At 34.7% G+C, this 12,285-nt stretch overlaps 1 protein-coding gene across 4 annotated transcripts in view; it reads left to right on the forward strand.

Moving 5' to 3' along the window:
• The window catches only part of LOC150087000 (latrophilin Cirl-like), a 285,427-nt gene that overhangs the window by 201,969 nt on the left and 71,173 nt on the right, over positions 1-12,285 (forward strand). For all 4 annotated transcript variants that reach the window (XM_090372889.1, XM_090372890.1, XM_090372892.1 and 1 more), the window contains 3 exons: positions 1,303-1,409; positions 3,307-3,588; positions 9,336-9,476. In XM_090372889.1, the coding sequence (XP_090229015.1) occupies positions 1,303-1,409; positions 3,307-3,588; positions 9,336-9,476 (530 nt within the window). The remainder of the gene's footprint in view (positions 1-1,302; positions 1,410-3,306; positions 3,589-9,335; positions 9,477-12,285) is intronic.

The raw sequence follows: 12,285 nt of genomic DNA on the forward strand, positions 1-12,285 counted from the left end.
TCGAGCATTGTCAAGAAGTAGTGCTTAACAACAGAAGCAGGAGAGGTAAATTGAATGTGTATTGCATGGCAGCCATTGTCATACAATATACATCATTATGTTGATTTGAAGCTGATGATTGTTCTGTAAGAATATTTTCAAAATACTATACTCATTTTCTGATACTTCTTGATGGAATTATATCAGACCACAGGAAGATTAATAAATTTGTAGTCCCTAGACAAAATATCGATACATAAATAGGCGCCTCTGTAGCCAGGTGGGCAGGAGCAGCAGTGCATAGCACACGCTTCTTGATTAGACCAGGATTCGAGCCTTGTCCACCAAATACGGAGGATGCGGAAAGGTCAGGGAATGACCACCGCATATTCCTGGAGCAATATGGCCTTAGTTGCTAATGCTCCTAAAAACCAAATAATAACAACAACAACATACATATTTTGTCTAGACCTGCAAAATATCCCTACATGAGTATATCCCAAGGAAAAATTTTAAATAATATTAAGCAAAACACTTGTTTGAGAATATATTTTATTTAATAAAATGGTATAATGACTGTACTGTCACCTAAAACAACAATTAAATGTGCCTACTTTGAAAAAATAATCTGAGTGATGCAACAAAAACTTGGACCGTACAGGCCTGATAAATTATGGACCCTAGACAATTGTCCTACTTGCAAAAAGAAATGCTTTTGATTAAGACCTGGATCTATCTATTTCAGCTGCAGAAGGTATTTTACAAATAAATTAGATTCTTCATCAAATGGTTAGTTTTGAACTGCCTAAAATTGCCTGTGTATTGGCTCTTGTAGGATCAAAGATCTCAAGGATAAGGATATAATAGGTATACTATACCTACTATATACTATACCTTATCCTTCTATTGTGATCACAGAAGGGATTTACATTAAGCATACGAGATCATGTCATACTTCATGAAAGTATCTCCACTACAAACAGAATTATTTAGCTACTATTAAATTCCAGTGTAATTTTGGATAATGGTATCTCATGTAGTGGTTAATTGCAACTGTGGTATTCTCAAAGACACACGTTACTTGTAATCTACTTAAAAAATTTTCGGATCGGATATCTTGGATCATCTGTTACTGATATATTTGATGTGGTATTTGACTATTTTTGGTCTCCTTGTTGCAAAAAGATTATTTGCATATTTCATTTATTATTTTTTCTTATTTATATTTTTCAAAGTATATACAGAATAATTTAATTTAAAAGTAATTTTAAAGGTGCATTTTGAGTAATGTTAATTTTTAACATATTTTAATTTTTTTTTCAGATGTACTCAAAAGCCTAGCTGTAGTATTGGTGTGTCAAGTAGTATATTTGGAGATCCCTGTCCAGGCACTCTTAAATATTTAGAGGTCCAGTATCAGTGTATTCCAGGTAAGCAATGTTGGTTTTTAAACTTTTTTTTTTTTTTTTTTGTATTTTGTTCTGTTATTCTTATTACTTTTCGGTGTTTACCACTATTGATATTTCAATGATAATATAAATTATTTTTAATTTAGGTCAAAGATGAAATTGCAGCACAGTGCTCAAAACTTTCTCATGTGGGCTGAGAAATGGCAGTTGAAGTAAGTTTAACATTGACAAATGCAAGGTACTGCATATGGGTAGCAGTAATCCTGGATTAACATACCAACTGTGTGATACTACCCTCAGGGTAGTGGAAAATTAAAAAAAAAAACATGAAACTAATGGTGCAGTCAGATATTGAAGTTCTTTGTGCAGTGCGTACAGGCTTCCAGGACAGCTCACGGGGTTTTCAACAATATATAGGAGCTTTGCTAGCAGGGATTGGGAGGTGATTTTCCTATTGTGCAAGGCAGTTGTTAAGCCACATCTTGAGTACTGCAGGCCTCATTTTAGGAAGTATGTAGATCTGCTGGAACAGGTGCAGAAAAAGGGCAACAAAATTAGTGAATGGAACAAAAAGGTGGTCTTGCCAAGAAAGGCTTCAGTTCTGCAAATTGCAGCATCTGGAGCTAGGCACCTGTGAGGGAGGCGCCTCCGTAGCCAGGTGGGCAGGAGGAGCAGCAGTGCATAGCACACGCTTCTGGATTAGACTGGGGTTTGATCCCATCACCACCAAATATGGAGGATGCGGAAAGGTCAGGGAATGACCACCGCATATCCCGGAGCAATATGGCATTAGTTGCTAATGCTCTTAAAAACCAAATAACAAATAACAAGCACCTGTGAGGTGAGATGATCTGATTGGGGCATTTAAGGCCTTGAATAGATTGAGCAAGCTCAGTGCTGATGGCATCCTTTCTCTTGCTCAGACTATACATAGAGGGGAAATAAATTCAAATTGAGGAAGGAAAGTTGTAGAATAGATATGGCGAGGTTTTTCTTCAGCCAGCAGGTGGTTTTTTTTTGTATTAAAAAACCAGGTATATTTGTAAACCTTTTTATAGTAAATTATCATTAGTGAGGATGGTTTATATAATAACATATGGACATTACTAAGTTACATTTGAAGAGGAAATGAACATTTCATTATATGAAATGAAACTCCAATTTTAAAACATTAATCTGTTTTATCTGTGGGTAGTTGGAACAAACTGCCATCTATCGTTGTTGGAGGTGGGTAGTTTGAATAAATTCAAGGAAGAACTATTCAAATTATTAGAGGGGATGGACAGGTGATGTGGGAAGTTTTTTTTTTTTTTTTTTTTGGCTGATGCTTTATAGGCTTATTTTCTTGCATCATTTGCCACTATTAATACTAACTTCATTGCTTCTCCATAATTATTTTAGCAAAAGTAATAGTGGTTTATATAATTTGCAAGGTAAAATTTTAAATCATTTTGCAATATTTCACAATTCCTATTTCTTTCTGTTTGTCTAGGGACTGAAGATGTGCAGATGAAAATCAATATTTGTGATATGTAGATGATAAAATCACTATTCTTCTATGGACAGTTTCTTCATTAAAACTGTTTTGTGATTTAACACATTGATTTTTCAAGCATGCTGGTCTCTTTATATTCAAACAGAATAACTTTTGGCATCTATTTTTTTTTTATTTTTTGTTGTTCATGTTTGATCTATGATTACGAGAATCTAGTGAATCACTATGGTTCAATCTCTTTCATGATGACCACCAACATTTTCCCTCCAACTGTCAGTGCAATATTGTTTCTATAATTTGTTTTAAAAATTCAGTAAAGTTCTGCAATGTTAGCTGATTAGTTTGAAAATTTTATTTATCAAATTTTTTTATTTATCGAATAAATCATAAAATTTTAACCAAATCCTTCTTTTTTATTCATAGCTGCCTCTTTTAGTTCTACTACAAGGAAGCATCCATTTCTACATTCTTCTGTTCCTAGCAATGCTTCAGCTACACCTGCCCCAAACAAAACAGATTCTGGTGTACAGGAGACATCAGTTACCACAGGAGCCACTTTAGTTCTAGAACAAGCAACAACTCTGTCTACTTTGCCAATTACAACAGCAGAAAACTTAGTACCTTCTACCACAGAAACCATATCTATATCTGAAAGCAGCATTGCCTCAACTACCACTACCACTATTCCAACAGTTGCAACGGAAGGTATAAAACTTCTGGTTTTTATCTGTTTTCATATTTAGTAATATATTCATAAAATTTATTACTAATTGGACTTACACATGTTCATATTATATTTGCAAATCTTTTTATAGTGAACTATCATTACTGAGGATGGTTTATATAATAACATATGACATTACTAAGTTACATTTGAAGAGGAAATGAACATTTCATTATATGAAATGAAACCTCAGTTTTAAAATATTAAATCTGAGAGATCGCTCAAGATGTTACTGCTTTGGGTTGCTTGGCTAAGGCTAGCTAAAAAACAGTTTTATTTTGTTTTCTTAATATATAATAATAATTTATATTGAAGAAATACAGCTTTTAGGAAATGTAATGGATATAGATATAATAAAAATTAGGAAAATTCAGCTACTCATTATATATATGATGAATAACCGAATTGCACAATTTGTTTTATTGTCTTGAGCAAAGCCATTATAAGATTGCCCGAAAATGAGCAGTGTTTTTATTTCCAGAATTGCTTATAATTGTAATGATATTGTGAGATGGGTATCTTCTGATTTATGCAATTTTGAAACTTACAATTTCATATATACAGGCTGGCCTCGATTAACGCGATTCATTCGTCCCGCGAGCGCATCGCGCAAAATGGAATCGCGTTAATTGAATATATTAATCAATAGGAAAAATTATAATTGGTCCTTGACCTTCTGGAATGTCCATAAAGAATTTTAAAAATACCTTTTAAATAACTTTTTAACTGCATACCATGTAAAAGATAATAAAAATTATAGAATTAAATGTTTATTGCTCAAAATATATAATGGAGAAACTAACTATTTGCTACGGAAATATTTGAACACAGTTGTTTGAACAGTTTTGGCTTTTGTTTTTTCATCATACAATTTGCGATAGCTGACAACAAGCTTCTCTAGGCCCTGGCGAAATAACATGCTTTTTTCGATGTTAGGATCAACATCCATTACCTTTTTGTTTAAGGTTCTCTGCGATACAAAAGATTTTCGCCTATTCTTTTACCGTTATCTTCTTTGAGGTAACATTTTCATCTGGCTCACACTCTTTTTCTTCAGCTTCTTCGTGCGCACGCTGTTGCTCTATTTGAAGGAGATCATTGTCACTTAGCTGTTCTAAATGCGAATTCAGTGATTCTCGAACGTTAGCCGCATCCAAGCCTTTGAAACCAAGGTCATTACCAATATTAGTTATGTCTTAAATAACTTTTTGAACTGCATCTTTGAAGCAAGTAAAATCGTTTGCTCGGGGTAAAAGATGCTTCCAAACTGCTCTCATATTGCTGGCTGTCACTTCTTCCCATGCTGCATGAATGTTTTCAATGGCCACTCGTATGTTATATTTTTTCCAAAATTCTGGTACAGAAATTGCATTATCTCCTGTTGTAGCTTCAAGTGCCTGTGCAAAGGTTCTGCGGAGATAGTAAGCCTCGAGAGTTGAAATCGTCCCCTGGTCCATGGGTTGCAATAATGAAGTCGTATTCGCCGGTAAAAAAACAACTTTTACATTTTCATTTAAGTCACCAAGTGCAGAAGGATGTCCAGTTGCATTATCTAAAAGCAACAGAGCTTTAAAAGTAAGATTAGTTTTCTTGCAATAGGCTTCAACTGTTGGACATAAATAAGACGTAAACCAGTCTTCAAATAGGGCTTTGGTCATCCATGCTTTTTTATTTGAACGAAAAATGACTGGAAGAGTGTGATGGCTGTATCCTTTTAAAGCCCTAGGATTTTGTGCACGGTACACAAGCATGGGCTTCAATTTAAAATCACCTTCAGAATTACCTCCTAATAAAAGTGTTAGTCGATCTTTTGAGACTTTATACCCAGGTTGCAATGCTTCATTTGCAGCCAAATAAGTTTTAGTTGGCATCCGTTTCCAAAATACACCCGTTTCGTCTATTAAATATTTGCCGATCGTCGTATTCAACATCCTGAATGATTTTTTGCAATTCTGCAGGAAATTTGGCTGCAGCATCTTCATCAGCACTAGCAGCTTCCCCTGTTACTTTAACATTATGCAGTCGTGCTCGATTTTTGAAACGTCCAAACCACCTTGAACTAGCAACAAACGTTTCAGTCTCCCCTTGATATTTTGTTTCTTTGAGCTTAGTAAAAAGGTTAATAGCTTTGATCTGAATATTGTCCTTAGATAATGGAATTCTTTTTTGATTGCAATCTTCTATCCAAATTGATAAAAGACTTTCCATTTCAATCATTATTGGAGTTCTGTTTCTGGTATTTTGTAAGACAAAAGAAGATGATGAAACTTTACCTTTCTCTTTATATTCGTCCTTACGACTCAAGATAGTTCGTACAGTAGACTCACTGTATCTTAGATCTCATACGATTTTCGCATGGTTTGCACCACGTTCATGTTTTTTAATAACTTCAAGTTTATCAGCTAAAGTAATAACTTTTCGTTTTTTTTTTTTTTTTATTACAATCACGTTGTTTTTCACTCTTTCTTTTATTCATAATTAACAGGGGTAGAAAATTAGAATTTCTAAATACGTCTGCACATGACTTTATTAGGTGGAGAAAACAAGTAACACATCTACTTCCAATGGTTGATGGAACACACTGAGGCGGGAAGCGGGCAAACTCTTGTTTATTGGCAGTCAGACATTTAGTGCGCGATTCGAATCTTTTTCAACTATCAGAAATAAAAGATCGCGTTAACTGGAAATTTGCATCGCGTAAAGTAAAAAGTGGTATCATTTTTTCAAATCGCGGTAACTGAAAACCGTGTTAATCGAACTCGCGTTAACCGAGGCCTGCCTTTATATGCAGTTTCTATTCTTAGTAATATTTTTCAAAATTTGAGGCATTTCAAGTTGGTGTGAATCTGTAATAGAGCCACTACTGGACTTTAAGGAATTTTGAAGACTGCTCAAACTATATTTGCAGAACAACACATTTTTGTAGCACTACATGTTAAAAAAAATGCTCTACCTGCAACAGAGCTGTTTCTTGTAATTATCACATTATCATTCTTGCATCTAGGTTAGACAGTTGGAGGTAACAGTCTCAGTGTAAATTGCAAAAGACACTGGACATCTAACATTTAATTATAAATAATATGTATAAAGGGACCTTATTTCTGTCTCATTTTGGATGAAAGTTTGTCTAGGCTTAACTTAAATGTCTGTAGGGTAGCTTGAACTGCTCATTTTCAGGCATTTTTAGCTTTGCTATTGTGGAGTTTGTGTGTGCATACAAAAAAAAAAAAATCAATGTGTACACATAAGTGATGTTTGGCTTTATTTAATTTCATTCTTTATATTGCTCATTAGCTAGGGTACATGGCTTGCAATAAAAAATTCTGGGGTAATAAGACAGCTCCATTTGAGAGAAAAGGTTACTTTACGATGCATTATTTGATGATGTACTCTTACAGAATGGATTAGTAATTCTCAGCTGCACAATAAATTTTAAGTGGTCTAAAATGTTATAACTATTATTTGTGCACAACCAATTATTTCTGAATTTAATATACTGGGCATGAGAGTGTGTGTGTTTGAATATATATATATCCGATAATTCAAAATAAAACAAATAAAAAATAAAACAAATATTTATTTGTTTTCTTATTTTATTTTATGTTAAACTTTAAGCCATTATTTAAATATATACACTGATGAGCCAAAACATTATGATCAGTGAGTTGGAGTCGTTATGCAAATCGAAGCAACTGCAGGTGAACTGTGGTGCATGCGCGGGTTGGGACACGGTATAAAAAACACCTGATACTGAGCTCTGTTAATCAGTGTTACTCTTGTTCTCCAGATGGGAAAGGCAGTGGACTTAAGCAAGTTTGACAAAGGCCAAATTGTAATGGTCAGACAACTGGGTCAGAGTATATCCGAAACGGCATGTCTGGTGGGATGTTCACAGTTAGCCGTGGTTAGTACCTACTGAAAGTGGTCTGAGGAGGGAAACCCATGAACCGCTGGCGAGGTGTTGGACAACCACGGCTCTTCGATGCTCGAGGTGAGCGAAGGCTCTCCCAGATGGTATGTGGCAACTGTGGTTCAACTAGCCAGTAATTGGAATGCTGGTGATGGGAGTAATGTGCCACAGCACACGGTACATTGAACTCTGCTGAAAATGGGGCTGCATAGTTGCAGGCCACTCCGAGTGCCCATGCTAATCATGATTCACCAGTGACAGCACCTACAATGGGCACGTGAACATTGAAACTGGACCTTGAGTGATTGGAAAAAGGTTGTCTGGTCCGATGAATCACGTTTCCTGTTGCACTGTTTGGATGGCTGGGTACGTTTGTGTCGTTTACCTGGGGAAGTGATTCCTCCTGGATGCACTGTGGGACGAAAACAAGCCGGTGGCAGTAGTGTCATGCTTTGGGCGATGTTCTGCTGGGATACTCTGAGTCCAGTCATCCATGTGCCGGGCACTCTTATGTCTACCACTTACCTAAACATCATTGCTGACCAGGTACACCCTTTCATGGCAACGGTCTTTCCCTCTGGTGGTGCCGTCTTTCAGCAGGATAATGTGTCATGCCACACCACACCACCCAAATTGTTCGAGACTGATTTGCGAAACATGAGGAAGACTTCCGGGTATTGCCCTGGCCTCCAAATTCCCCAGACATCCACCCATTGAGCATCTGTGGTTTGTGTTGGAACAGCAACTCTGATCTGTGGCATCTCAACCACGGATCTTACAGGATCTGTTGGTTATGTGTCCGTACCAGATACCACAAGACACATTTAGAAATCTTGTAGCGTCCATGCCTTGCCAGGTACGAACTGTTTTGGCTGCATGTGGAGGACCAACATCATATTAGGTAGGTGGTCATAATGTTTTGGCTCATCGGTATATAAACATATTAAATGATTCTATGTGTTAATATAATTGTATTCTAATCAAAATTCTCATAAAACATTAATACAAAGAAGTATATCTGTGGTTGGATGTTTTTTTGATTGAAAACATAACCTTGCTACAGTATTGTTACAGTATTTTCTAAGGTTTTTTTTGCCTTATGCAGTAATTTCCAGGAACATAGGTTTAGATGCTGTATTTGAGTACTTTACTATTGATGAGATATTAATAGATTTTAAATTTATTTTCTGTATGAGAAAAAAAATTATATCACTGTTAGTATTATGAAAGAGCTGTCTATAGAACTGTAGTTGCAACACAAGGTCAGATGCATTTATTAAATCATCATGAAGAAATAGACACAATAAATTATAATAAAAAATTTACATTAGATGTGTTTCAAATGAATCTACGCTACTTAGCATTCACGATATTACTTCAACATTTGATTCTCAGTGATCAGAATTAATTGTAAATTTATACTCTTGCACCAAATAAATATTTTCACATTGTTTCCCTTAATATAACCATATCAAATAAAAAAGTTATTAATTGCTATAATTATTCATAATTACAAGAAGCAAACCTTGATGTCAGACATTTTGCTGAAATCGCACATTCATGTTTTCTAATGCACAGGCATTTGTATATGTGATATGGATTTTTTTGAGAGCAAACAAACTTCTATCCTACTCTAAGAAATAGTTGTGGGTTGGCCTGGTTTACAGCGAAGAACTTTTCATTATTGCTTTTACATATTCAGCCATGGAAGAATACATGATAAGAAACCAACACTTTATCCTTACATATTCATTTAGAATTGCTTTAAATGTTTAGAAATTTGTAATATGTTATTGAAGAAATGATATTTTTTTATAGTTTCAAAAACTTCATCAACACCACCAACAACAGCAGAACCTCCTCCAAATCATTGTGCACCAGTATTTTTTAGTGGTCTGTATTGGAATTGGACAAAAGCAGGAACAGAGGCCATACAGAAATGTCCTAATGGGTCAACAGGTATTTTGCTTACTTTTATACATTTATCACTACTTCCATATTACAGAATTATATAGTATGAATCAGAGCTGAAATGCTCAATACGTTCTATATTGATGATATTAATATTTGTAAAATAATAAGAGGAGTTTACCTCAATATTGTACGTAGAACACTTCCGTATGATACTCTCCAGAAATTAAAACAAAAAAATCGAAAAACTTACATTAGAGTAACAAATAATTAAAAACCAATTTAATACAATTAAAATCAATTTAACGCAATCAAAAAGAATCTAACGAAAATATTCAAAATGATTTTTGAAAATCGTTTTGAATATTTTCGTTAGATTCTTTTTAATTGCGTTAAATTGATTTTAATTGTATTAAATTGATTTTTAATTATTTGTTACTCTAATGTAAGTTTTTCGTTTTTTTGTTTTAATTTCTGGAGAGTATCATACGGAAGTGTTCTACGTACAATACTGAGGTAAACTCCTCTTATTATTTTACAAATATTTCAATTATGACGAAACAGAGGTGAACGTAGTGGGTGCAAACATCTGATCTCATCACAGAAGATCTGTTAAATGTTTGTTAAATTGTTATAGTAAATAGCTCTACATTATATTGGAGCTATTCAATTTCTTTTAATAAAATTTGTTAAGCTTAATATTAAATTTCTAAATATCAAATAAGTAGTATGTTGAGAATTTTAGATATGTTGTAATATGTATATGAAAGCCAATCAGTAAGTTTGCAGGTGTTCATAAATGAAGTTCATAAAATTGTAATAAAGTATAATTATAAGACTGCAGTATAGTCCCACTGCTTGTCAATAACAGTCATTATTGGGGAAGATGGATATCAAATACTCATGCAGTGTACTCAGCTATACTGAGTTCATCTAGGGTAGAAAATCTCACCCCCCCTCCCCAAGGAGCTCCTTTGACTGGATTATAGGAAGGGTGGAATAAAACCTCTCAGTTGCATTCTTGCAATGCCTCGATCAACATATAGGCCTTATATCTTCAAACAGGCCTATGGGGTTGGGAAATTCCATACTGCAATAATTAAAGACAAACACCAGCCAAGGAATTAAAAATTTTTACTATAAAAATAAAATATACAGAAATAAAATATAATGAAATACTGTGATACACTATTGGAAGACTAAAATATTACAATAAATTACGATAAAAACGTTAAAAATATAGTTAAAAATACCGAAGCAATAAAATTATCTAAAATAAACTGGATTAAAAGTGATAAAACCTGAAGCTTTCGGAGACTGCTGTCTCTTTCTTCAACAACTCGTGAAGTGTACTCAGCTATACTGAGTTCATCTAGGGTAGAAAATCTCGCCCACCCTCCCCAAGGAGCTGTTGAGGAAGGAGACAGCAGTCTCCGAAAGCTTCAGGTTTTATCGATTTTAATCCAGTTTATTTTAGATAATTTTATTGCTTCGGTATTTTTAACTATATTTTTAATGTTTTTATCATAGTTTATTTTATCTTAATTTATTGTAATATTTTAGTCTTTCGATTTCCAATAATGTATCACAGTATTTCATTATATTTTATTTCTGTATATTTTATTTTTATAGTAAAAATTTTTAATTTATAGACCTTATGACATGCAAAACCTATGGACGTTGCTTTTGTAGAGTTTTTTTTTTTTTTTTTTTTTAGTTGGTTGCTGCTTTTGTAGAACGGGTCTCAAAACCTCTTGTAAGAATTGAATCATGGCATTCTTTATTGACTGTGTGTGTGTGTGACCTTGTGGAACCTGATGAATATAAAGAATACTTGTGAAATTGTAAATAGCAATGACTATTTGTTTCATTTTGCTTGGCTTCTGTTGAACTATCTTTAATCTTGTTTGATGATGAATAGCACCTTTCAGTATATCATTTTAATTGAGGTCAAACCACGTAAGCATATGTCCTCAGTTGCAGTGATTTGTTAGCATTAGTAGAGGCGTATGATGCAAGAAAACAACATAGCAGCAATTTGTCTCCAATGCCACACTGCTCCAATTTGTGCAACAGTCTTCCATGTGCAACAGTATCAAAAGACTTTCTAAGATCCAAATATATAATATCAAAGTTATTCCCTGCATCATAGTATCCAATCAAGTTGGTCAGGCAAAACTTTCCCTTAACAAAACCATGGTGTGTCCGAGCTATAACTGAAGTCTTGTCTAGATGATCCTGCAGTGCTTCTTTAGCGTGCCTCCATTAATTTTCCTGGAACAGAAGTTAAACTAACAGGTCTATAATTACTTGTGTTAGCTTTTGATCCTCCTTTGTGAATTGGGGTCACATTTGCACATCTCCAGTCTATGGGTACCTCCCCTGAGTCCAAAGAAGCTCTCATAATTATGGTTAAGGGTTTGCTTAGAGACATTGGAGACAAATTGCTGCTATGGATAAAGGGGTGGTTAAGGGGGAGAAGACAGAGAGTGGTAATCAATGGACACTGCTCACCGTGGACTAATGTTATTAGTGGAGTCCCTCAAGGTTCAGTGTTGGGTCCATTGTTGTTTTCTGTATTTATAAATGATATTGATGATGGTATATCAAGCTTAATGTCCCAGTTTGCAGGCGATACAAAGGTTGGCAGGGTTGTTAGGGACACTACTGACAGTATGCTGCTGCAACAGGATCTGGAAAGGTTGAGCAGATTGGCTGAGAGGTGGCAAATGAAGTTTAACATTGACAAATGTAAAGTACTACGTATGGGCAACAGTAACCCCAGAGCAACGTATCAACTCTGTGGTACTACACTGACAGTGGTAGAGAATGAAAAGGACCTGGGAGTAATTGTGCA

Source organism: Mastigoproctus giganteus, chromosome 4, assembly GCF_048544385.1.
Source record: "Mastigoproctus giganteus isolate SK-2022 chromosome 4, ASM4854438v1, whole genome shotgun sequence".
Lineage (NCBI taxonomy): Eukaryota > Metazoa > Arthropoda > Arachnida > Uropygi > Thelyphonidae > Mastigoproctus > Mastigoproctus giganteus.